Raw genomic sequence first — 27,376 nt, 5'->3', positions numbered from 1 at the left:
TGATTTTGGGATTGACAATATTTTGTCTCCTCTGTCTGCTTTTAGAATTAAATGCAAAGGATAGTGTCTGGAATAGCAGATTAAGACCTACACCCTTGTCCTCAAGAAGTTAAATTAGTTATTCATTATGGAATTAAGGATAATTTTTTTTTTCTTCTTAGAATGGTGTATGTCTAATCCCAGCTTGATAATTACTCTGCTATACTGGAGAGTGCTGATGTCTTTAGAAAGTTTCATTTAAACTGAGGCAATAGAAGAAGGGCAGAAAAGGAAGTTACTCTATACTTGAAAAATCAGAGGTGTGCTTTAGTATAGTTTTGTTATACATTAGCAGTTACTTATTTTGAAAAGCCATAATGACAAAAGAATGCTTGACCCTCAAAAATACCCAACTTGAACCTTTTAAAAAAGATTATTTATTTGAAAGGCAGAATTGCCAAGAGAGAAGGAGAGACAGATGAGAGAGATCTTCCATTCATTGATACACTCCTCCAAATGCCAGTAAGAGAGGTCAGGAGCCAGGAGCTTCTTCTTGATCTCCTGTCTCAGTACAGGGGCCCAAGGATTTGGAACTTCCACATTCTTAGCAGGAAGCTGGGTAGGAAATCAGGCAGTTGAGACTCAAACAGGTAGGCACTACAGGCAGTAGTTTTAAACACCATGTCACAGTACTTGCTTCTGAATTTGCTCTCTCTCTCTTTTGAAGATCTGTTTATTTTTATTTGAATGGCAGAATCACAGAGAGAAGGAGAGACACACAGAGAGATCTTCCATCCACGGCTTCACTTCCCAAATGGCTGCAATGGCTAGAGCTGAGCCAATCCTAAGCCAAGAGCCAAGAGTTTCTTATAGGTCTCCCAAATAGATGCAATAGGGACCCAAGGACTTGTGCAATCCTTCTCTGCTTTCCCAGGCCATAAGCAGAGAGCTGGATCAGAAGTGAAGCAGTCAGGACGTGAACCAGTGTCCATATGGGATGCTGATACTGCAGGTGGAGGATCAGCTTATTATGCCCTGGCATGCCCCAAACTTGTTTGTGAAATGAAAGTTTTAAAGTGCAGTGTAACAGGTCTGCCTCCACCTGTTAGGAACTGTATTATCTCTGATAACAGGAAGATGGTCAATTGGTCAGTAGCAAACAATTCAGAATAGTGGATATTTTAAGGTTTTTTGACTTTAATATGGATGATGATGTATGTGATAGAAGTTTCATTCAAATAAGAAAATTCCAGGAAGCAAGAACTTAATCCACGTCCCTCACCTGAGTGGCAGTGAAGCATATGAACCATTACCCTACCTCCCAGAAACTCTGTTAACAAGAAGCTGGAGTTAGAATCCTGACACATATATTGAACCCAGAGCTTTGACAAAGGATTTGCATGTTCTATCTTCTAGGTCAAATAGTTCTCTTTGCTTTCTAATTTTTTAATTGTGTTAAGAAATTATTAGGATAAAATGAGTGATGGAAGCTAGCTAGTCTTTTTTTGGAAGATGTGTGCATTTTGGATATAAATGTTGGGGGTCTTTGTTTTCCACATTGAAAATTATCTTTCATGTTCCTCTTTCTAATGTTGTCCTCATTCTTAAGCAAGACAGAGGAAATCTTTTAACCAGTTGGTTGATAACTTTGTTCTTGACTCATGGGGAATTATAAGGAGGAATTTTCTTATTTTGTATTTAAATAATGATTGTGGTACATATGGGTGCCAGATTTATTAAAATTTTTAGTGTATATAGCTATAGATTGTTTTGATACCAAAGTTCTGAACTAGTCCTCATTTAGTTGTATTCTTGTCGTAATTTGCAATTATACCATCACTGTTTCTTTCTTCTTTTTAGATACACACAAACCCCTGTTTTTATCAGTCTTCTAAAAGAAGTGAGCTCTTACCTATGAAGAACAATCTGTGGCACTGGTTGAATCCTGGGGATACTTTTTCTCTTTTGGTTGACAAGTATGTTTTCCGTGTTTTTTCTACAAAGTCTGAAACAGAATTGGAATGTACTTTGAGGTAAGATTGCCTGATGAAATGAGAGTAATGATACGGGTAATCTAATTGCTCACTTATCACAAATGTTTCAGTAGAAATCATTGCTAGAACTAAATTGTATTGGACATATGGTAGCTCTGCAATTTGTGTGTTTGTGCAAATATGGGTTTCTAGAGGGCAGTTGACTTTAGAAATTTACTGTGTCTCAGTAGTGATTGCCGCTTCATAGTTAGTATCTTTTATGTTGTATCCTGAATGTATTTTCCTTCTTTTTAAAAAGATTTATTTTTATTGGAAAGTCAGATATACAGAGAGAATTACAGACAGAGAGGAAGAACTTCCATGTGCTGATTCACTCCTCAGGTGGCAACAATGGCCAGAGCTGAGCCGACCGAGCCTCTTCCAGTTCTCCCACGCAGGTGCAGGGTAACAAGGATGAATGGGAAGTGGGGCCACCGGGTTTAGAACTGGCGCCCATATGGGATTCTTGTGTGCATAAGGCAAGGACTTTTGCTGCTAAGCTAATGCGCCGGGCCCATGCATTTTCTTCTAATAGAAATGAAGATACTTCATTTAAAGTTGAGTGTGCTTTCTTCTTTGTAAGTTTTATAAAATTATTAACCCCTGACTTAGGCTAGATCTAACTCTTCTTTATTGTATGAAGTAACAGTAAATGTAGAATAGAGAAACTAAGGAACTAGGATAAACCTTATTTGTTATAAAGTTTAAATTCATACATTACTTTTTTGAAACAGGCATTGAAAGATTACATGGCATTGTGACAGCGTCTAACTGCTAGAATATGTTAAACTGGGCCTGTAACAGCAGATGGACAAAACAGTATCTGTAAACATCTTAAAGTATTTTGAAATTAAACAGTATATTTGTAAGAAAGCACATGGGTAAGTTAATCTGAAAAGAAATAGAAAAAAAAAAAATAGAGCACCTGGTGCAGTAGCCTATTGGCTAAAGTTCTCAGCCTGAATGCACTGGGATCCCATATGGGCACCGGTTCTAATCCCTGTGTCGTATTTCCCATCGAACTCCTTGCTTGTGGCTTGGGAAAGCAGTTGAGGACAGCCCAAAGCCTTGAGACCCTGCACCCATGGGGGAGGCCCAGAAGAGGCTTCTGGCTCCTGGCTTCGCATTGGTGCAGCTCCAGCCATTGCAGCTGCTTGGGGAGTGAATCATTGGATGAAAGATCTTTCTCTCTTTCCTCCTCTCTATATCTGACTCAATAAAAATATAATAAATCTTTAAAAAGAAAAACAAATAGAAAACAGAGAAAGAAAGCATCAGAAAGGCATAATTTGAGTTCTTCAAAAAGACAGTAAAACTGGCAAAATCTTACTAAGGTACTTAGGCAAAAAAAAAAAAAAAAAATAAATAAATAAAATAAAAACAAAAATCTGAATGTCCAAAATAGAAGGGAAGGCTATCATTACTAATACTATAGACCTTAAAGGAATGATAGAAAAGTATTACTGAACACTTTCTATCATGAATTTGACAGTTCAAGAATGGGAAGCCTTTTGTCTGCCAAGGGCCATTTGGATATTTATAATATTTGGGAGCCATACCAAGTTACCACCTTAAAATTAATGCACTACAGATTTATTGAATTTCAAATCTTGCCTGTGGTTGCCTTGGCAGGGCCAGATCAGATGATTTTATGGGCTTATCACAGCCCGCAGCCGCATGTTCCCCACCTCTGAGTAGGTACATTTTCTGAAGCAAAGATAGGAAGAGATAGATCAGTGCAGATAAGATGGTATGTAGGATGCCTTTGTGAGTGCCTGGATTTGAGTTCAGGTTCAAGTCTGGACTGCTTCCCATTCTAACTTCCTGTGAAAGCACACCCTGGGAGGCAGAGATGACAGCTTAAGAACCCGAGTCCCTCACACTCAGGTTAAACAGCTGGTTTGAGTTCTAGGCTCTTAGGATTGGACTGACCATGTCTCAGCCTTGTGGACATTTGGTGAGTGAACCAGCAGGTAGAAAGGCTGTCTGTCTCTGCATCTGCCTCTCAAATAATGAAATTTAGAGATGAATCAGAAATATGAGAAATCCTACATCTGTTTAAAACCTTGAGAGGTCGGGCCCAGCACAGTGGCCAAGCAGCTAAAGTCCTTACCTTGAACACGCTGAGATCCCAATTGGGTGCCGGTTCTAATCCCAGCAGCCCCACTCTCCATCCAGCTCCCTGGGCTGGGAAAGCAGTTGAGGATGGCCCAAAGCCTTGGGACCCTGTACCCACTGGGGAGATCTGGAAGAAGCTTCTGGCTCCTGGCTTCAAACTGGCACAGTACTGGCCATTGTGGCCAGTTGGGGAGTGAATCAGCAGAAGGAAGATCTTCCTCTCTGTCTCTCCTCCTCTCTGTATATCTGACTTGGCAATAAAAATAAATAAATCTTTAAAAAAAATTGGAGACGTGGGTATTTGTCCTGTAGTTATCACACCAGTTGAGATGCATTCATTCCCACGTTGGAATGCCTGGATTCAATCCCTGCCGTGGCTCCTGATTCCAGCTTCCTGACAATGCAGGTCTGGGAGGTGCTGAGGGCTCTGGTGATTGATGACTCACACTCGGTTCCTGGCTTTAGCTCCACGCAGAAGCACTGTAAGCATTTGTAGGGGTAAACCAAGGGATGGGGCACTTTCCCTTTCTCCCTCTGAAATATTTTAAAGCTTTAATATATAATTTATGAATTTTTCTCCAAGAAAGTGCACTAGTGAATTCTGTTAAACTGTCAAGGAATAAGCAATGTCAATATTATGTTTTCCTTAACAAAATAGAAAATGATATACTTCCCAACTCATTTTATTAGCTTCCACAATCACAATAACAAAATCTGCTGAGACTATATAAGAAAAAAATAATACACTGGAGATAAATATTTATCATAGCAAAACACTTACAAATCAAATCCAGCATTATGTAAAAAGCATCTTATATAATATTAGTGGGTAGGCCTTGTCCAGGGAATCTGATTGATTTATTGAATTATTGCATAAGAGCCGAACATAGCAAATAGCTATCTTGTTCAGCATCTTATGCACTAGGATAATCACCTATGCCATTATGTAGAAACTTAAAAAAAAAATTGACTTGAAAGCTCAAGGGAGGAGCCAGAGATTTTCTTCCATTCCCTGGTTCACTCCCCAAATAGCCACAACGGCTGGCTGTGCAAAGGCTGATGTAAATGAACCAGGAGCTTCATCCCATCTGGGTGGCCAGGACCCTCTTCTGCTTTCCAGGAGCATTATCCAGGCATCGGATTTGAAGCAGAGCAGCTGAGACTCAGACTAGAGCTTATCTGGGTTGCTGGATTCATAGGTGGCAGTGCCCACTGTGCCACAATGCTGGCCTCTTAAGACATTTTAGTCCTCGTGGCAGTCTGTAAGAGTTGTTAATGTCCTTGTGTTAGGGCCCGGCGCGATAGAGTAGCGGTTGAAGTCCTCACCTTGAATGCTCCGGGATCCCATATGGGCACCAGTTCTAATCCCGGCAGCTCCACTTCCCATCCAGCTTCCTACCTGTGGCCTGGGAAAGCAGTCGAGGACGGCCCAAGACTTTGGGACCCTGCACCTGCATGGGAGACCCAGAGGAGGCTCCTGGCTTTGGATTGGCTCAGCTCCAGCCATTGTGACCACTTGGGGAGTGAACCTTTGGACAGAAGATCTTCTCCCTGTCTCTCCTCTCTGTGTATCTGCCTTTCCAAAAATATATAAAAAATATCCTTGTGTTAGGGCCTGGTGCAATAGCCTAGTGGTTAAATCCTTACCTTGCAGCCACCAGGATCCCATTTGGATCCCAGTTCCTGTCCAGGCTGCTCCACTCCTCATCCAGCTCCCTGTTTGTAGCCTGAGAAAGCAGTAGAGGATAGCTCAAAGCCTTGGGACCCTGTGCTTGCATGGGAAACTTGGCAGATGCTCCTGGCTCCTGGCTTGAGATTGGCTCAACTCCGGCGGTTGTGGCCCCTGGGGGAGTGAACCAGCAAGAGGAAGGTTTTTCCCTCTGTAAATTTGTCTTCCCAATAAAAAAAAATCCTTGTGTTAAAGATGAAGAAATTTAAGATGCAGAAGGTTTTGAGGTTTGTCAAGGTCATATAGCAAATATGACAGAGGTAGGCTCCAAATCGAAATCAGTTTTTTCTACATCTGATGCTTTTACCAACTGACCCCTGATGGATGAGAGCATTTGCTAGAGTATGCATTTTAGTTATTAAAACACTTGAAAAATGGGTCCAGTGCAATGGCTCAGTGGCTAAAGTCCTTGCCTTGCATGTGCCAGGATCCTATATGGTCACCGGTTTGTGTCCCAGCTGCTCCACTTCCCATCCAGCTCCCTGCTTGTGGCCTGGGAAAGCAGTAGAAGATAGCCCAAAGCCTTGTGACCCTGCACCCACATGGGAGTCCTAGAAGAAGCTCCTGGTTCTTGGCCTTGGATTGGCTCACCTCCAGCTGTTGCTACCACTTGAGGAGTGAATCAGCAGATGGAAGATTTTTCTCTGTCTCCTCATCTCTGTAAACCTAAGTTGCTAATAAACATAAGTAAATCTTTTAAAAAAAATCTTGAAAATGGCTCACTAGATTTGGTATATTTCTGTAATGTGTTCAAGAAAATGAACTCAAGATAGCTGCAGGTTAAAATTGGATAAATCATACTATGTTGAGAAAGCACAAACATTAGAAATGTATAAAACCTGTACTGTTTCTGTGAGACTATAGGGGAATACATATGTGCAAAAATATAAAATGTGTGTTAATGTAATAGTCATTTGATTCAGGCTGGTGTTTAGGGAAGGAATACAAGGGAGGGAACAGGACTGAAGGAAGCTGGACACGAGATTTGCTTTTCAAAGAAATGCTGGCCAACCATGTTGCAGTTGTGAAATTTAAGTGATTCAAAAACAAATTTCTATCTTATAGAAACAGCCAAATGCTTGATGAAGATGATATACCACAGGAAACACCAGAATCTCCTGTGGTTAATTCACCTGATAAGACACCGGGTGCCTCACAGCTAGAAAGAAACACAGAAATGTCCAGGGCTCAGACCACTGCTACAGCAAGTGTGGTGAGAAATCTAAGATCTCCTCTATTCGTAACATGTTTTTCAAGTGATTTCCAGGAGAAATCACCTTAGGAAGTGACTTGTAGGTGCCTTTTTAGTCTTTTGCAGCTGATTGTGGAGACTTCGGTGATCGGCAGCTAAACCCTGCCCAGAGGAAAAGAATCCTCCCGGCTTGGATGTTAGCAGATCATTTAAGTGATGAAAACTCTTCAGTATCTGTTATCAGTGAAGGTAGGTTTGTGCCTGCCAAGGCTGACTTGCAGGGAAACATTAAGCAGAATTTCAAAGTTGTTTCAGAATGAATGCTCATTCGGTGGTGATTGTGTCTAGCTTATCCTAAAAATTTTTTTTGATATGTACGTGAAATCTAATTTAAAATCCAAGTTATTTTCTACTACTTGTCAAGAAGCATCAAGCTAATTACTTCCTTTCGTTTGACAAGTGCTACTGCCTGAAGTCCTAGCCTTAGCATACAAATACAGATTTTCAAATGAATCTATTGGTGTTAAGTCTAAGATAAAAAGCTGGCACAGTTGGAGTGTTTAAAATCAGTGTAATTAAAAACAAGTCCAGACATTTGATACTATAATGGCTGGACGATTCAACGATGTGATCTTGTATTGGCACGCACTGTTTTGGTCTATATCACAGTGATTTATACCTTTCTTCCTGGGTCTTTCTGTTGCTTCAAGGTTTTAAAAATTATCTTATTTAAGCAACATAATTTAAGGGAAGGGGAATTTGTGAGGTTTGCCAAGGAGGATCTGTAAATCCAGGTTGCTTCTTTCCTGTTCTGGATACCTGACCTCTTTTCCTTTGCTTTCCCCTATATGCTCCAGAGCTCTTGGTGTCTGCTCTCTGTGCACACCTGGCTTTGGTTTGGTACCATCCTTAAACATTCATAGGTCAGCATTCTCAGGTCTTCATTTTAGAGAGGTTCCTGTGTTTGAAGGAGGGGTTATCAGGAAGATAAGACTTATCAAATTGCAAACTTTAGTCAAATACAGATCAGTAGTTTACTGTCTTGTCACTTCTGCAATATGATGTTACTAATATTTTGTTTAAATTTATTTTTAGTTTAAACAATTATGCATAGTTATTGGTTATCATGTATTGTTTTGACCTATGTATATGTTGTAGGATTCAGTTATGCTGGTTAACATATCAATTTCTTTTCCAACTTACTTTTTGTGATGTGAATGTTAATATGTAATATTAGCAATGTATAATGTATACTAACAATTTTGAAATGTGCAATGTGTTATTACCTCTCACTAAAATTACTCATCTAGTCTCATGGAAACATTGTGCATTTTGATCAATGACTTCCTTTTCTCCAACCCTCCTCATCTGTTTTTGGTAGTCTGTCTGTGAAGTCAGCTGTTTTAGATTCCATTTATAAGTGAGATTGTATAGTGGCTTGTTTCACTTTCCATGTTCCTTGGTTCCATCCATGTTGTTGCAGATGGTCACATTGCTGTGTTGTAGATTTATTTTTAAATTTAAATTTTTGGTTTTCTGGTAGTTAGAAATATTATTGGCTTTTGTATATTGATGTTATATTTTGTGGCTGTTAAAATTATGTATAAGTTCTGATACCATTAAGTTTGATATTACAGGTTTTTCATAGATTCCTCTTTTATTTCTGATTTGCTTAGAGCTTTTTTCCTTGATGAATATTAAGTATTAAATGCTTTCCTACATCTAATAAGAGGATAGTATGGTTTTACTTCTCTATTTTGTTCATATGGTTGTTTGGCTTGTATCAGTTCATTTTGAGTGTTGAATCAACTTTGTGTTACTAGATAAACTCATTTGACTACGATGCTGCTGTAAATTGGTTTGTTTGATTTTTTGAGTTCTTTTCTTCTATATTCTGGGTGATATTGACTTGTATTTTTCTTATAAATTTTCCTGTTTGATTTTGATATTAGATTTATGATGGCTTGGCCATATAGGAAAAAAAAAAAAGAAAAAGAAAAAAATGTATTGGCAATTATTACTGAAGAGAGTCTATTTTCTGAAAGTTTGTATTAGGTCATGTTGCTATTAGAATATGCTATTTATTAGGTGGCTAAACATTTATTTCCCCCGCAGTTTTGTAGACTAGATGTTTGAGTTCAGAATGGCAGCACAGCAGCATTCCTGTGAGGAAAGCTTTCCTGGCTTGTAAATGGTTACCTTCTCCATATCTCATGTGACAGAGACCCTGAGCTCTGGTCCTGTGATCCCTTTAAAAAATAATTATTTGAAAGAATTAGAAAGGAGGGAATGGAGAGTTCTTAAATCTGCTCGCTCACTCCCCAGCTGGCTACAGTGACGAGGGCTGTGGCAGGCTGAAGTCAGGAACCATGAGCTTTTTCCAGATCTTTCACATGGGTAGCAGGAACCCAGGCATTTAGAATATCTTTTATTGCTTTCCCAGGCCATTATCAGGAAACTAGATTGGAATTGGAGCAGCTGAGACATGAACTGGCACCCGTGGGAAACTAGTATCACAGAGAGTGGCTTTAGCCACTAAGTCACAACGCTGGCCCTTGTCATCTACTTTTACAAGCATGAATATATTCATGTCCACTGTCATGACCTAACCATTCTTAAAGGTTCTGCCTCCTTACACCAGTCACACCAGGGCTCAGGGACGATTTCAACATTGACTATTGAGGGGACACATGGATTCCATAGCAGATTTTATGACAGATGAGTGTAAGAGTATTTCTTTTTCAGAAGTTTGGTAGAATTTCTCAGTAAAACTATCTGGACCTGAAATTTTCTTGCAAAGTTTCTTTTCCCTTGTTTTTAGACTTCAATTATTTGACCATTATGTGACTAGTTATGGTATAATTTATATTTATTTTTCTTAGAATTTAACTCCTCGACTGCTATTAGACAAATGTCAGGCATTTTTGCTGTTTTTATTTTTTGTCCCATGTTTTTCTTGTTTACTCCCTGTCCCTTTTCTTTCTGGATTTCAAATTACAGATATGTTGCTTGAATCTGTCCCAGTAAGCTGCTGGGTATTTCAATTTTTCTTTAATTTTTATTTTGTTTTTCATGTTGTATAGTTTTTACTAATATATCTTCAAGTATTCTGATTGTTTTTCCTGCTATGTCTAATTTGTTATTAAGCCGATTTGGCACATTTTTTCATGTTAGCTATATTTTTGGTCCTAGAATTTCTGTTTGATTCTGTTACAATAGTTTTTGACCTTCTGATAAGATTTCCCATTTGTTCGGTTATATGTTTATTTTCCTATAAATTCTTGGTCATATTTATAATATATCCAATGAATCTATGTATGTGGTATAATTTTTGAATCCTCTCCTGGTTAGTTCCTGTTGTCTGCTTGTTTTTTTCATATGGATCACGTTTTCCTGTGTATCACTTATCTAGTGATTTTCTATTAGATAGCAGGTGTTCTGAATGATTTATTCTAGAGGTTTTTGAAGAAATATATTTGTTCTGATGGGTCACTGACTTTGACGTAGATCAGTTCTAATCTCAGTTGCCTCTGGTGTGGGCAGAAGCTGTGGTCTCTGGTCAGCTCTTTCCATTTCTAGTTTGTGCTTCATTTTCCTGTGGTTTCCCTCCATTCACGTTGTAATTTAGTAGTCATTTGAAGGACATTTTGTATTTTTTAAGGTGTTGGTTATTGCTCCTTCTGGGATCCCTTTGTTCTGGGATTTTATCTTTAAGTTTCTGTCTGTTCTAACTTGTTCAAACTTTATCATCTGACCTTTTAAGCCAGTAATGTTGCACCTAACTCCTTGGAATGGGCGGGTAGAGGGGGACATCGCTCAGGAAAAAAGGCAAAAGTTCACAAACCCAGGAGATTGTAGTTAACTTTCAAGATTAGATTTCTCTAGCTGTCATTGTGCTCTCTCCAGTGCCTTCAGTTGGGTTTTTAAAAAAATATTTTTTCTTCACTTTGTAATGGCTTCATTTGGGATTCATAGCTATTTAGCCATTTTATCCTGTAAAATGTTTTCTGTAAAACTGCTTTCTGTAAATTGACAGAACAAATGGGTGCTTATCCTAATCGGAAGCTAGTACTCTTCATGCTTCATATGCAGAAATCATCTAGCTTTTTAAATTAAATACATTATATGCAGAATATAAATCTGTGCTAGTTTGGATCATAGTGAGATCAGAATATTCATACAGGATAAGCCAGGTAAGCATGTGGATGGCTGGGCTCAGGCATTTGGAACATCAGCTGCTGCTTCTCAGGGTTCATCAGCAGGAACAGCCAGTATACTAATGTGGGATACAGTCATCCAAAGTAGCAGCTTAACTGATGTACCACAATGCTCTCAACTACTGTGTCTTACATATATATTATTTCATGTACATGATACCTATGATAAAGTTTAATTTATAATTTAGGTAGTTTAAAGGAATAACAACAATAGTAATAGCATAATTGTAAGTTTACTGTAATGAAAGTTATGCAAATGTGATCTCCCTCCAAGTATCTTTTATACTTTAATCTTTTGATTTAAAGGAAGCACTTCAGGACATCTTCTTGGCATTTATGAAATGCCAAATACTGTGATGCTTACTACAGTTAATATGGCTCATAATTGACTAAAAGACTAATGGTTAGATAGTGGTCTTAGGTGGGAACACTGCACAAAGGGATAACTTAGATCTTGGGCAAGGTAGAACATTCTGTAATACTCCCAGAATGGTATGAAATTTAAAGCTTTGTGAATATTTTATTTCTGGAATTTTCCACAGTTAATTTTGGGTGATCAAACCACAGGTGACTGAAACCACAGAAAACAAAACTATGGATAAAGGAGAATTGTTCTACATTATTTTTATTTTTATTTATTTATTTATTTTTAAAAAGATTTATTTATTTATTGGAAAGTCAGATATACAGAAAGGAGGAGAGACAGAGAGGAAGATCTTCCATCAGATGATTCACTCCCCAAGTGAGCTCAACGGCCGATGCTATGCCAATCCGAAGCCAGGATCCAGGACCTTCTTCCGGGTCGCCCACATGGGTGCAGGGTCCCAAAGCTTTGGGCCATCCTCCACTGCTTTCCCAGCCCACAGGCAGGGAGCCAGATGGAAAGTGGAGCTGCCGGGATTAGAACCGGCGCCAATATGGGATCCCGGGGCATGCAAGACGGGGACTTTAGCCGCTAGGCCACACCGCCAGGCCCTCTACATTATTTTTATATTGCTTTCTTTGATACTCTGGTTTGATTGGATAGTATTCCAATGCCATTGCTTTCCTGAATTTAAAGAAGGAATGTTATTTCAGACCACTGGAATATATTTTAAAATAGGGCTAAGCAAAGGACTGGCATCAGCATCCAGTAGATTAAGCTGCCGTTTGCAATGCTAGCATCCCATGCAAAGAGCCAATTTGGGTTCACTGCTCTGCTTCCAATCCAGCTCCCTGCTGATATGTCTGGGAAGGCAGCAGATGTTGACCCAAGTACTTGAACCCTTGCCATCTATATGGGAGATCAAGTTGGAATTCCTGCTGCTTGCCTTTGTCTGGTCCAGGGCTGGCTGTTGTGGACATTTTGGGAACAAACCAATATATTGAAGATTTATTGCTCTCCCTCTCTCTGCCTTTCAAATAAGTAAATCTTAGAATAAGGCTAAGAAGATTTCAACCCATGGACTATGTTGGGCCCACTGCTTATTTTTGTAAATAAAGTTTTATTAGGTTACAACCATGGTCATCTGTGCACTTATTGCCAATATCTACTTTCATTTTAGAGGTATTGTGTGGTCTCAGAGCTTAAGCCATTTTCTCTCTGCTTTTTATAGACATAACTAGCCCCTAATGTAAAAGATTAGAATAGTGACCAAAGATTGCTTATACATACCTGTGTACAGGCTCTTCATGGTATATTTGGACAAATTACATTTATGCTCAAAATTCACTTAGAGGTATTTATCTAGTGCCAGATTTATGCCGGGCGTACTTGCAGGCACGACAGTGAATAATGCATATACAGCCTCTACCTTCTGAGAGCTAGCCTTCTAATACATAGGAGGACAATTAATCATGACTTGTTTCTTTTTAAGTATTTTGTTTTTCTTATTATATGATTGATGAATTTGTTAATAAAACATGATATTAGTTTATGTCTCAAACTGTGTTGAATTTGGCTATTGTGTATTGCACAATATCCATGATCATTGAAGCATTTTTCTCCATCCACAAAATCTATGGAGACATTTTCTCTTTTGTATTATCTTGGGTTTATATTTGCCTTTAAATTAAAGTTAATTCCTCACTGTAAATGTTAGGGCCTCAGTATTCAGAAAGTTCATTTGATAACTATAGATACAAGGATTTTCTATTGGAGAAATTCAGTGCTAAGATCTAACACACATCTGACATTATCAAATAGTCTGCTAGATAGTTTATACATATATCTTCAGTTACTTCTTCTGTGAACTCTGAGTTACTGTAATTCACATTTTCTGTATGATGAAAATACTGCTTAGAGAGATGAATTGCAATGATTAAGGAATAGATTCTGCATTGGTGTCTCAGCCTCGCAGGCTCCAGGCCTGAAACTATTGGCCATTGCGTTGCTTAATTTTTTTGAGGTTTGCAAATAAGTGGTTCTAAGATGGAATTATTGTAAGTTGAACTTTAATTATACTTGCTTGTTTATTATTTTTTTTTCTTTTTTGGGGTAAAGTGTTGACATTTGAAGATGCAGAAGCTAACTTTTGTATTTTTCTTTGTGTATGTGTATGTGTGTCTGTGTTTAAGGTAACAGTGTGATTCAGGAAAATGGAAAAGATAGAATTTGTGAAAATAAAACCCAGGTAAACATAACACAGCAAGGAAGAAAAAGGTCGACTTCATCAGGAAATTCAGAAACAATATTAGCAGAGCAAGACACAGGAAAAAAGTGCAAAACTGCTGATCAAGAAGAGGCTGTCATTTCATCCAAGGTAATTTAAAAATATTCATTTTTTAGTTCTCTTCTTTGTCAGGTGGACTAGATGGGAATTAATTATATGCTGTATACAGCAAGAAGAAACAAATTGCTTTTTATTATTGAGTTTATGACAACAAAAATTAGTCCAATTTTTGGTTTACTAAGACTCATCTTTAATATGGTATTTTCATTGTAGAATATAAAGCTATTGCACTTCAAATTCTTCAGACAAGAAAAAAGGACAGGGACTACTTACCTCTGGTCAAAACTTGGCCCCTCCATTCTGAAAAACCTGGCTGCCTTTATTCTTTTGGTTATTCAGAAACTGCTTATAACTACATCTTTCCTGCTAAGTATGAGGAAAAGAAATAATGATGGGATAGTTCTTGATATTCTGTTGCAGGGTCAATTCTGGGAAAATTAACTGTATTTATAGATCTTATCTCTGCCCTTTTGGATTTTGCTAACTCACTAGAACAATTTGACTAAATTATGCATTGTTAGTGAATGCTCTAAGAAAATGAGACCTACTTATTGCATGCTTTTGCAAAAAGAGAGACTGCAGTGATTCCAGGACAGAAAGTTCAAACATTCCTCCTTTCTGATGAGAACTAGCTTGGGAAGACAGTTGTCTTGATCTTTGTAGACCAGTGACTGATTCTCTCCATCCCTATCTTTTTGTTGCAAGTTGAAGCAAAGGAATAGGATTGGTTTTAGAACAGTATGGACGGGAATGAAGGAAATGTCAGTAGCCATCCTAGAGGCCGTTCATTTTTATAAACTGCTCTCACTCCTGTTTCCTTTCCCAGGGAGAGGACCCAGCCTATCACTGGAGCATCACTCCCAGCTGGAGTGGTGGGATATAATCAATACAGACTTAATTGTCACTTTAGGATTTGTGTTGAATAAATGAAAGCCAAGTGTCTTCTGGTTCATGTGTATTGGCCGTAAAACTCTAAACTAAACTTCTCCTTTTATATAAACTTTGAGCTCTTATGAGTCTGTTGTGTGGATTCTGACCATATCAACTGACTTGGCCTTTTTTCTTCCAAGAGGAGAAATTATTGTGTTCAGAACATTTGTTTCAGTGTGTTTATTCCAGCACATGACATTTTAAATCACCAGAAAGACTTTAAGAAATATGTTCTTAATAGGAAGATTGTAGCGGGGAGCAGTAAATATATCCAAGATCTTCAACATATTTATGAGGTTTTGATGGCATCAAGGGAATGCCAAAGCTTACATCTCAGGAATGTCTCAGCTCTCCTTGGCCCATTGCTTTTCCTTTTCTTAAATGTTCTGGAGATGTTTCTCCAGGAGAGAGATAAGGCTCAAGTTTTCATATACAGGACTTTCTGGTAAAGCCGGGCCAGAGAGAATGACTGAGACAGAAGACTGAAGTAAGATCTTCTAAACTCACCCTTTGACCTGGTCCAATTTCAGTTTTAATACTGGTGAATAGCTAATCCTGAAGGGATAGCCACCCGTGCAGAGCAGATGGAAGGAAAACATGAGACAAAGACTGGAAACTGGGCCCAATTTTCTAGTGTCATGGTAGGAGCTTGCCAGTGACACAGGACTTAGTAGCTCCCCACCCCCAGACTTGCAGGAGAGAGTTAGATTAATTTACTTAGCAATAATCAATTGTATTTCTTAGGGAAGAGCAAGGACAGTTGAGAGAAGAGACAGAAGTCACCTACTGCTTACTAGTCCTGTTCCTGAGATTCTGCTTCATTTGCTCTGTGAGGCCTAGGCATCAGTTGGGATCTCAGATAAACTGCAGTTTTGTTTTTTTTTTTAGATTTATTTTATTTTTTTCATTGGAAAGGCAGATATACAGAGAGGAGAGACAGAGAGGAAGATCTTCCATCTGATGATTCACTCCCCAAGTGAGCCGCAACGGCCGATGCTATGCCAATCCGAAGCCAGGAGCCTCTTCAGGGTCTCCCACGCGGGTGCAGGGTCCCAAAGCTTTGAGCTGTCCTCAACTGCTTTCCCGGGCCACAAGCAGGGAGCTGGATGGGAAACGGAGCTGCAAGGGTTAGAACTGGCACCCATATGGGATCCCGGGCATGCAAGGCGAGGACCTTAACCGCTGCACTACCGCGCCGGGCCCAAACTGCAGTTTTAATATGCCGTCAAAGTGGAGGACTAGTGATGTGCCATCAATTAACACCTCAGAGTAAAATGAGTCCCAAGGTTATGTTCCATGGAAGCTTGAACCTCAGACTCTGTATGTCTTTTCATTTTGGTTATAATGGATTTTCCCACCATAGATATTTGACTATGATTAAGCATTTCATGACTCCTGTAGCTTCCTTTTTTTATATTTTTAAAATTTTGTTTATTTTTATTTGAAAGGCAGATTTACAGAGGGAAGGAGAGACAGAGCAAAAGATCTCCCATTTGTGGGTTCATTCTCCAAATGGTAGCAATAGCTGGACCTGAGCCCATCCAAAGCCAGGAGTCTCTTTTAGGTCTCCTGCATGGGTTAAGGTCTCAAGGCTCTGGGCCATCCCTTCCTGTTTTCACAGGCCATATGCAGGACTCAATGGGAAGTGGAACGGTTGTCATATCAACTAGCATCCGTATAGGATCCTGGTGCATGCAAGCATAAGATTATAGTCAGTTGAGACATTGCGCCAGCCCCCTAACTTCTCTTTATGAAGACAATTGTAAAACATTTTTTATTAATTCTTGTATGCCTTTGGTAATTTCTTCCAGTTTTTCAATAGTCTATTTTGCAGTAATAATGAGAGTGTTTTAATTTATAAAATTTAATGAAAACAGCTGTTATTTATATTAGTCTACTTTCTGTTGTGTATGAAAATGCCTGAAGCTAAGTAGGGACTTTGAAAGAAAAGATTTACTTAACTCACAGTTTTAGAGGTCTAAAACTATAGTGCAATCTGCTGGCTTTATGGAGGGCCTCATATCACAGCATGGCAGATGGCATAATGGTGAGAAGACATGCAAAAAGGAGAAATCACAGAGCAATGCAGCAATCCAAAGATCTGGAAAAGGCCACTTGCTACCTTTATAACAACCTATTCTTGCGGGATCCCATAAAAGGGCACTTATGCTTTCTGAGTGGAGCACTCCCAATGACCTAATCACCTTTCACTAGGTCCCACCTGTTAATGATCCTACCACTTCCCAACATGGCCACAGTTGGATCAAGCTTCTAGCACATAAAGCAGTGCGGGCACAAACTCAAGCCCTATCAAAATTTCAGTACTGTGGTTTGAATGTTTTTGTTCCTTCCAAAAACCCGTGTTGTAATTTGAACTGCAATGCAACAGGTGTTGGAAGGTGGAGCCTCATGGAGGTGTGTGGATGTGAAAGCTCCACCCTCCTGAAAGGATAGATGCTGATACAAAAACGTTTTAACAGGAGTGCTTTCTTTCATTGTTCTGCCACGTGAGAAGACACACCAGTAATTTGATCTCGGATTTCCCACACCCCAAAACTATGAAGGAATAATTTTCTGTTCCTTATAAATTAAAACAGCACAACTTGAACTAAGGCAGTGGTATTTCTTCTATATTATCGATTAGAAAACTGTTATAAATGACTGAATTAGTCTAACTGAAACACCTTAAGCAAAATGCAATTAGGAATATATCAGATGTCTATTGCCGTGAGGCAAACAACAACAGTGATTTTATTATGTAAGTGCGTGAGTTGGCTGGACTCAGTAGAGCCTGCTGTTCTATGCCATGGTTTTGCTGTCAAATTGCATTCAGCTGGGTCTTGACAGAGGCTGGGGCTTCAGAGATGTCTTTACTTACACGAATCGTGCTGTGAAGGAGTTGGTGGGATGACTAGGGGCTTTTACTTAAAATTAAGTGACACAAACTGAGTATTTTTATTGGACAGCTGGATTACAAGAGGGTCAAAGTAGAAACTGCCAGATCTGTTAAGGCCTAGGGCTAGAACTGTAGTTTTGTTTTGGCTGCCCTTCTTATGGGATCCTGCCAGAATAGGTTGTTATAAAGGTAGCAACTGGCCTTTTCCAGATCTTTGGATTGCTGCATGGCTCTGTGATTTCTCCTTTTTGCATGTCTTCACCGTTATGCCATCTGCCACGCTGTGATACGAGGCCCTCCCCAAAGTCAGAGAAACTTACCAGGCTTAGGTAGTTGGAATACCAGGTATAAGAGCAAAAAAATAAACAAAGGGACACAATCCTTGATGCTGCAAATTACTGTTTATAGATTGCTTGATGCGAACTGTGCCCACATCATGAGTTGGTTGTGTAGCTAGCATTGTGGAACAGCTTGTTAGTGTGAGGAACCTGAGATATTTTTTGCTGTGGAGATAATCCTGGGAACTCTCTGGAGGAGACCAACACATAAAACTGCGAATTGAAGATTATGGTTTTATGTGAAGAAATACAAAATTCTGAGTGAAGGCAGTGACTTTTGAGGATGATAAGATGATGCTAGATTAAAAGAAGTAAACTCCAGGACTTGTTGCTCAGGTCTGAGAAGAGTTAGGGGAAGAAACTGAAACCCAAATTTCTCGTTAAAATGAATGGGCAAATTCTCTTGACAGAAACTTATACTAGAGAATACAGAGGCAGGATTTGGTGCTTGGAGTTTTGGTGCACAGAATATTGAGGAGGAAACGTCTGACTAGTAGCTGAATATATGAGTTTGAAGTTCAGGAAGAAGTGGGAGCCCAGAGAAGTCATTGGCATGTGAGTGCTAATGGAACTAATGCAGGACTTCCAGTGCAGCACAGGCGTTCTTGCCAAGGGCATCTGGGAAGCAACCACAGATCAACGCTTGTATTAGGGTGAAGTTCTTTATCCTGTCTTTTGTTAGTACATTAAAAGTTGAAATGATTGTAGGGGAGGAAAGGCCTTGCTGTACAAGCTAATGGCCTATTTTAATAGCCTGCTAGTACACATTAGCCCCCTCCAAGCACACCTGAGGTCTCTGTTGTGCATGTTACACGGGAGGGCATCTGGTCCCTCTATGAATCTTCAGCCCTCCACACTTAGTCTTTTACAGTGTCATATAATCTAAGAAATAAGAAATGTGGGATGTTTAGGGAAAATAGGGCTCTTTGTATTTCTCCTGCTTCTTCCAATTACAGAGTACCTCCTTTCTTGTCCTATTCTCCCACTTTTAATTATATTTTGCATTTGTTTCCAGATAGGGACTTGTTGTAGTTCATGAACTTTGTAATTGGCAGAGTACAGATTTGTGTCTCAGCATACTTAGAAATAACTACACTTAATAGGTTTTGGGGTTATTTATAAAGAATTAAAACCGTGCGTGTTGGAGTTTTGAGTTCCAGAGGTCTGTTGTATCTCAATATTTCAAGGAGTTCAATAAAGAACATTATGAATTTAGCTTTTTGCCTCTTAAAATGTATTTCAGAACCATTATTCATAGTGTTGATATTTGATAAGGATTCTCTTCTATTTTAGAATGAATTAACATGTTAAATATATTCCATGTGAACATGTTAACATTTGTAAAGGAAATATTTGTTTATATTTCATAGAAGTAGAGGGAATTGAAATATGCCATAGATTTAATTTATTATATTTTTGTTGCTTTCAGTTTTCACTTTATATAGCAAAATAATGCATGCTTATTTTGCAAGAATATTCACAAGCATGTCCAGGAAAGAATAAGACAAATTTATCTCATTGTTTAATCCTACTGTCTGATTAACATTTTGGTTCATATCTTTCTAAACATTTTGATTTTAATTTATACAAGTATATGCACATACAGATACAAAACGAGTTTTTTTTTTTTTTTGCAACACTGGCATCATGGGTGTCTATTTCATCGTTGTTTAGTTCAAATCATCTGTAGATCTTACTATTTCAATGTCTATGTAATGTTTCAGAGTAAGAATCAATTGTAATTTTTTTAACCACTAGTTATATTTCTTTCTTTCTTTAGTTCTTCCTTTAGAAAGAGGGATGTGGTATGTGGACGTGTGCCAGCCAGGGGTCAACTCTGAGATAACCAAGTGACTACTTTCCTCATAGATTTCTGTTACTCCTCAGAACAATGACCAGGCCTACCTTTCTTTTGCAAATCATTAGTCAGCTTGGATATAACTTTAAAGTTAAGTATATGTTTCTTTAAAAAGAAGAAATAAAGATATTAAGCCATGTAATTAGTTCTAAGCAAGCCACTCTAATGGTATCTGATTGAGAAATTTGAGCTATTAGACATGAAGTAATATGAAAACTAGCCTGTTCCAGATGGCAGCAAGCATGTGTGAGTCCTTTGCTGTGAGGGTGGACATTTGTGTGTAACTGCCCTGTTGTCATCACATAGCAGATGATGGCCAGGAGGAAGGGAGTTACCTGAGCAGTGCTTCCATTCCACAGAAGGTGTAAGTCATCGAAAGTTCATTTCTAACCAGTCTAGGCTTACTCTTCGTGATGGTTATAATGGACTAAACAGGCCATGCAGTGATAAAGCAAATATTTAATTGGTTCAAAACACCTTTAAGTTGGTTAAAGTAAAGCTTTTGTTTAGGATCATTTCAAAGAGTAGTTTTTCGTGTGTGTGACTTAATAATGTCATAACTTCATGCAGGTATTTCTGTGAGCATAGAACAATTTCATCATTCAGCCAGGAAAATCACTACTTAGAAGGTAGAAACAAAGTATCAAAGCAACTTATGGAAAGTATAAGAATAGTGCTTATGAAGAGCATGATGCAAAGTAAAACAGTGACATATAAGAAATGTCTTGGGAAGATTATCCTAAAATTAAATGTTTTCTCACATTTTACTTGTACCTCTGTAACTATATTTCAGTGAACTTTTGTCATGATTTTGAAAGTTTATTGCAAATGTAAATTTATTTTCTGATTGCAAATTGTTTGAAAGTTATTAAGCTAGAGATGTAGAACATACTAGCATTTTTAGTAACTTTAAAATCTGAATCTTAAAGTCTTTCATATTATGTTTATGTTGTTGTTTGGTGCTTTTATGCTTAAGTGTTTTTATTTCTTTTGGAAGGCAGCTATGCTCACCAATGTGCCACCAACCCCACCTTTTATTTCTTTTGAAAATGTCTCATTTATTTCTGATCTTTATGATTTGCCTTATAGGAAAAACTGCAGTCACTTGCTGCAATCAGTTTAAGCAGGACAGAGATGTATAACAAGAAGACTGCTACACAGAGAGATGAAATCCTAACAGAGGAGTTTGGTGAGGTCTCCGAACAGAAATTTGTCACTAAAGAAACACCAAGTAGAGAAGATCAGGCAACAGGTGGTTCTGAGAGCTGCCTTAGTACCCAGGACAATGAGTCTGAAGGACCCCATCCTGAATCTAGCTCTGATCCCCTCAGTCCTGAACTTTTACGTGCAAACACACCCGATTCAGTTCCACAAGGTTCTAAGGAAAACGGAATCAAGAGGACATCCTGCATGTATGGGGCAAACTGCTACAGGTAAAATAATTACGGATGACAAACAGTTTCATTATTTGAGCAGTATGTATTAAAAGCCTGATAAGACCCATTGGCCTTGAAGTTAGAGGCTTTATCAAGTTTTTACTGGTTTGCATTTTCTCAGTATACATTCTAGCCAATCATGTCAGAAGCTTTTAAAATACTGTGGAGTGTTTTATATGTAGACATGCTGACTAATGCAAGGCTCTGAGTAGCGGGGAATCTGGACTTGAAAGTCACTCAGACTTAAGTACCTGCTCATTAGATATCAGAGATCGTTGCATACACAGTGGTATACAACATAACCACTAAAGTAGTTTTAAAATGTGTTTAGGCATCTTATTCTACTTGCATATTTTTCTTTATATTTTTTCAATCACCATAGTCCCTCTAAAATAGCAATGTATGTATTTCTTGTGTTCCTTAGTTTCTCACATACGTCACTTCAATACATTGTACTGTTTTCTTTAATTGTTAAAATTTACTTATTTCATTATTTTATGGTATAGTTCCATAGGCTTTGGGGTTTCCCTTCTCCCCTCTCCCCCACTAATTTCCCCTCTATTATTACAATAATATAATCCTTCATAAGCAGTCAAATGTCCATCGTTATCCTATTTAAGTGTACCCTGACATTGGAGGTATGGACAGTGGCATAGAGTTCCGCATTGTCAAGATCTGTTTGGCAGTTTCATTGGAAGTCCATCTTTGATTTGGAAGTAGCGATGAATACTACAGTGTATCTTCACATCTTGATAAGATGGTCTCTGTTACACAGTTATTATACATCTCTTTAAATGAAAATCCATTAGACAAAATCAACAACAGGGAGAAAGGAAATTAACAGCAACATGAAGTTAAGTAACATACTACTGAATGACCAATCTAATTTCATATGTTGTGAATTCCTATTATATTATATTATATATAACACATACTGTAGTTTAATCATTAAATTATTATTTAAATTTAATTATTTAAATAATTAAATTAATTATTATTATAGTTTGATTAGGGATTTTTTTTTTACTTTGTTTATTCAAAAGGCAGAGTCAGAGAAAGAAAGAGTGAGAGAGGGAGATGTTCCGTCTGTGGGCCCATTCCTGTGGGCTCAATGGCTGGACCTGGGCTGGTCTGAAGACAGGTTCAGGTGCCAGGAACTTCTTCCAGGTCTCCTACATGGGTGCAGGGGCCCATGCACTTGGGCCATTCTCTGCTTTTTAGTCAAGCACATTATCAGGGAGCTGGATCGGAAATAGAGCAGTTGGGACTTGAACTAGCACCTATATAGGATGTCAGCATCTGCAGGTGGTACTTTATCCATTATACCATAGCATCATTCTTACCACTTAATTTAGACTATAGTTCATCTATAATGTTGTAGACTACAAGTATATAAATCTTCTATTGCTTTTGATTTTCAAAAGATTCTGTTTAGTATTTGTATCAATTCACTAAACCTGCCATAACAAACTGTCACAGACTGGGTTGGATGGCTTCTACAAAGGAAGCTTCTTTTTCATAGAGTTCTTGTGGCTGAAGTCTTGATCAGAGGTGGGGAATGTCCAGTCCCCAGGCCACATTAAGACCTGTAAAATCATTTGGTCTGGCTTTGCCAACGCAGCTGCAGATGGGATTAAAAATTTAGTACATCCATAGTAGTCTTTTAAGTTGATAATGTTGTATGGCCCATGAATGATGTTATAAGTATCCAAATGCCCCCTAACAGAAAAGATTCCCCACTCCTGTTTTAGATCAAGGCATCAGCAAGTTTAATTTTCCCTGCTTGCCTTACAGGTGACTACTCTCAATTTGTTCTTACTTGGTCTTTTTTGTGTGCTCACACTTCTCTGATATCCCTTCTTCCTGTGAAAATGACATATTATCAACCTTATTAATATAAGGTTATATAATTAAAAGCTCTATGTCCAAATCCACTCATCTTGCAGGTTTGTGCTCAAACTTAAGGTGGGGCACAATTCAGTTCATAATGGAGGTTAAAAGTCATAGAGATCATTTCAAAAGAGAAAATAATTTAATAAAATTCAACAATCAGAATGGGCACTACAGCACAATGAATTAGGCTGACACTTACATTGCTGGCATTCCATGTGAGAGTGCTAGTTCAAGTTCTGGCTACTCTGTTTCTGATCCAATTCTCTGTTAGTGTGCCCTGGAATGTAGTGGATGAAGACCCAAGTACTTGAGCCCCTACCACCCGCATTGTAGAACTGGGTGGAGTTTATGAATTTTGATTTCTGCCTTTCAAATAAATGCATCTTTAAAAAAGCTCAACACATTCCTGAAATAAAATTCTTTACCATAAAGGAATATAGAAGACTTCTTCAGGTTTTAATGTCTACAAAAACTGACAGGCTTCATTGTTTCTTTAAATATTTGTTTATCTTTTAGAAAGAAAGAGAAGTGTTCCATCTGTTCATCATTGCGACAGCTGGGACTAAGCCAGGAACTAGGAACTCCACCCAGGGCTCTCATGTGGGTGCAGTGGTCTAAGGACCAGGGTCATCTTACATTCCTTTCTCAGGTGCATTAGCTTGGAGCTAGATTGGAAGTGGAGCAAACACAACATAATTGGTGCCCATATGGAATGCTGGCTTCACAGGTGACTGTTTAAACCTCTCATGCTACAATGCTGGCCACCTGACATCATTCATAAGGGTAAGAGATTGAAGTTTTTCTATGACATTGGAAACTAAACAGTTTATCCTTTTAAACGTTCTTCTAAACATTGCTGCTCCCATTCAACAGTATATTAGAAATCGTTGTTAATACAAAAGACAAAATGAAATAGCTAATATGAATTGAAAAGAAAGAAATAAAGCTAAAATTATTTATGTACAACAGTCTGAGTAATTGAAAATTCAAACTATTTTTAAAATGAACTCTTTGCATTTTATAGTAAGTATATTCATAATGAACATCCATGCTCATCCAGGAGTTTAAACTTTGAAGTCATAAATTAATGGAACTTAGAGATTGAAAGCTTAATTTAACTATGATTCCAGTTATGGAATGTTTAAGAAATGAGGAACCCTTGTGCACCATTTGTGGGAATGCAAAATGCAGCCACTATTGAGAACAGTATGAAAGTTCCAAAAAAATTTAAAAATAGAATCATCATATTATGCCTCATCTCTGCCTCCAAAATAATTGAAGTCAGGATTTCAAAAAACATTAGCTGAACCTCAGTCTTCATGCAGAAAATATTTACAGTGGCCAAGAGGTGATAAAAGTCCAGATGTCTATCAGGGAAGGAATGGGTAAACAAAATGTAGTGCATCCACAGAAGGAAATTCTGACATATGCTCCATTGTGGATGAATGTTGAATACATTATGTTCAATGAAATAAACCAAGCACAAAAGGACACATGCTTAACTGTATGATTCCATTTGTATGAAGTTTTTAGGATATTCAAATCCATAGAAATCCATAGAAACAGAAATTATGATGGGGGAAGGGCAGACAGGAATGAGGTATTAATGGGTATAGAGTTATATGGTTAGAAAGGTTAAGATAGCACATTTTATGTTATATGGTTTATTTTGTTTGGCATACATTTCATAGTTTGACACAATGCCCCGATTCTGGCTTTTGCATTCACCAATAGGAATTCCAACCCAGCTGGGGCATCCCCTTAGCTCCCCAGCCAGGCCTATTCCTAGCCACAGATCTTGCATGTACCAACAGACTGTGGGGCTGGAGGGACAATAGCGAGCTGCACATGTAGTAAGTCAGGGTTGAGCTCATTTTTGGCTTGACGCATTACACTGGTCCCACAGAGAAAGAGTACTGAGTTGACATCCTACAGGTTCCTCCCAAGATAGATCTGTGTGGCCTCCAGACCTAACAACCAGAAGGCCTAGACCTCCACTGGTGCCACATTGGGCACTATTTTGTGTACTAAGCAAAAGGCTGTGTGTGTATGTGGTAGGAGGAGGGCGTGGGCTGGACAAACAACAGTGAACTCTACATGCACTAAGCTGGGAAAGAACCTACATCCAGCTCAATGCATTACACTGGTCCCACAGGAAAAACAGTACTGACTTGGCATCCTACAGGTTTCATTTGAAGTAGGTCTGGATGGCATCCAGACCTCATGGTCAGCAGACCCAGACCTCCACCAGTGCCACATCAGGTGCCATAGCACTGAGAAAAGTGCTATGGGGCTGAAGGAACAGCAGCAAGCTGCACAGGTGCTGAGCTGGGAGAGAACTTACTTCTGGCTCAGTGCATTACACTGGTCTCACAATGAAAATAGTACCAACTTGGGAAACTAGGGGTTCCACCCGAAATGAGTCTGGGTGGCCTTCAGACCTAATGACTAATAGGTTCCAGAAAGACTGTACAGTGACATTCACTACTGGTCATTCACTAGCATGTTATTTAACTTCATGTTGTAGATTTTCTATTTTTCTTCCTATTATTGATTTTGTTTCATGGCTTCTCATTTAAAGGGATGTATAGTAACTGTGTAAGAGACTATCTCATCAAGATGTGAAGATACAATGCAGTATTCATCTCTATTTCCAAGTCAAAGATGGACTCTGAATGAAACAGTTATACATAGCTTGATAATAGGATGCTGGACTCTCTGCCATTGTCCATACTACCATGTCAGGATACACTTAATAGCAAAATGATGGACTTATGGCTGTTGGGAAATCAGCAGGAGAGGGGAAGAGTTTGTACTTAGTAGGAATCATCAATTTTAAAGATGCATTTATTTATTTGAAGGAGTTTCAAAGAGACAGAAAGATGGAGATCTTTCATCTGCTCTTTGACTCTGTAGGAAGCCACAATGTCCAGGGTAGAGCCAGAGGGTAGGGACTCAAACCCTTGGGCCACCCTCTGCTGCTTTTCCAGGCAAATTAACGGAGAGCTGGATTGGAAGTAGAGCAGATGGAGCTTGAACCAACATCCATATGTGATGCCGGCATTGTAGGAGGTGACTTTACGGGCTGTGCCACAGCACCAGCACATTCAACTTTATTTTTGGAAATTTATTTATATTTATTATTTGTTTAAAGAACTCATCTATTTTACTTGAAAGTCAGACTTACAGAGAGCTAGGGGAGAGGTAGAAAGAGGTCTTCAATCTGCTGATCCATTCCCCAAATGCCTGCAAGCCAAAGCTGGGAGCCAGGAGCTTCTTCCAGGTCTCCCTCATGTGTATAAGGGTCCAAGCGCTTGGATTACCTTCTGCTGCTCTCTCAGGCCATCTGTAGGGAACAGGATCAGATGTGGGGCAGCTGGGACTTGAACTGGCGCCCAGTTGCCATGCCAGCACTGCAGGTGGGTGATTAGCTTGCTATGCCTCTGCACTGACCTCTAAGGTTTATTTATTTATTTTTTTAACAGTGTTGCACATTGGTTCATTTTGTGGATAATCCTATGTGTATTGCTTGGTTGCTGTTGTATCCACTGTGAATCTAGACTGTTTCACTGATTATTTTTTCTGATGCAGTATTTATCTCTCTTGTAGGAAGAATCCTGTCCATTTTCAACACTTCAGCCACCCTGGTGACAGTGATTATGAAGATGTTCCAGTCCCAGGTCAAGAGGAGACGGATGACCGGCCTGAATGTCCCTATGGAGCATCCTGTTACAGGTGTGTAAGCTGGAATGTGTAGCTGTACTTCTCCAGTTTCTCTTAATTTATGCCTTAATTTATCTCTTAATTTAGCTTTGGGCCATTTCTCTCTCACATTTTTAACTTATAGCTTTGAACCATCTGTAACTAGCAGGCTTTCATTTTGGTAATAGGTAGGATTATATATTTTTTTAGATAATGCTCAGTTAATGAAGTTATTAATCTTACAAGTGTCTGAAATTGTTTTTCATTCCTAAATTGCTAGAATGCAAGTAAGATCATTTCAAAATTGTTGCACTTGAAATGAACCACACTGGCAAAGAAAGAGT

The 27,376-nt window shown here is 38.7% G+C and overlaps 1 protein-coding gene across 3 annotated transcripts in view; it reads left to right on the top strand.

Moving 5' to 3' along the window:
* APLF (aprataxin and PNKP like factor) overlaps positions 1-27,376 on the top strand; it is a 66,877-nt gene that overhangs the window by 15,462 nt on the left and 24,039 nt on the right. For 2 of the 3 annotated variants that reach the window (XM_040993293.1, XM_040993291.1), the window contains exons 3-8: positions 1,840-2,012; positions 6,925-7,072; positions 7,168-7,300; positions 13,825-14,009; positions 21,091-21,434; positions 26,940-27,065. In XM_040993293.1, the coding sequence (XP_040849227.1) occupies positions 1,894-2,012; positions 6,925-7,072; positions 7,168-7,300; positions 13,825-14,009; positions 21,091-21,434; positions 26,940-27,065 (1,055 nt within the window). In that variant the 5' untranslated portion in view covers positions 1,840-1,893. Of the gene's footprint in view, positions 1-1,839; positions 2,013-6,924; positions 7,073-7,167; positions 7,305-13,824; positions 14,010-21,090; positions 21,435-26,939; positions 27,066-27,376 lie in introns of all 3 variants that reach the window. The other variant, XM_040993292.1, reaches the window with a different exon arrangement.

Source organism: Ochotona curzoniae, unplaced genomic scaffold (assembly GCF_017591425.1).
Source record: "Ochotona curzoniae isolate NIBS_2020 unplaced genomic scaffold, NIBS_Ocur_1.0 contig_883, whole genome shotgun sequence".
NCBI lineage: Eukaryota > Metazoa > Chordata > Mammalia > Lagomorpha > Ochotonidae > Ochotona > Ochotona curzoniae.
This window is presented reverse-complemented; position numbering and strand designations above follow the sequence as displayed.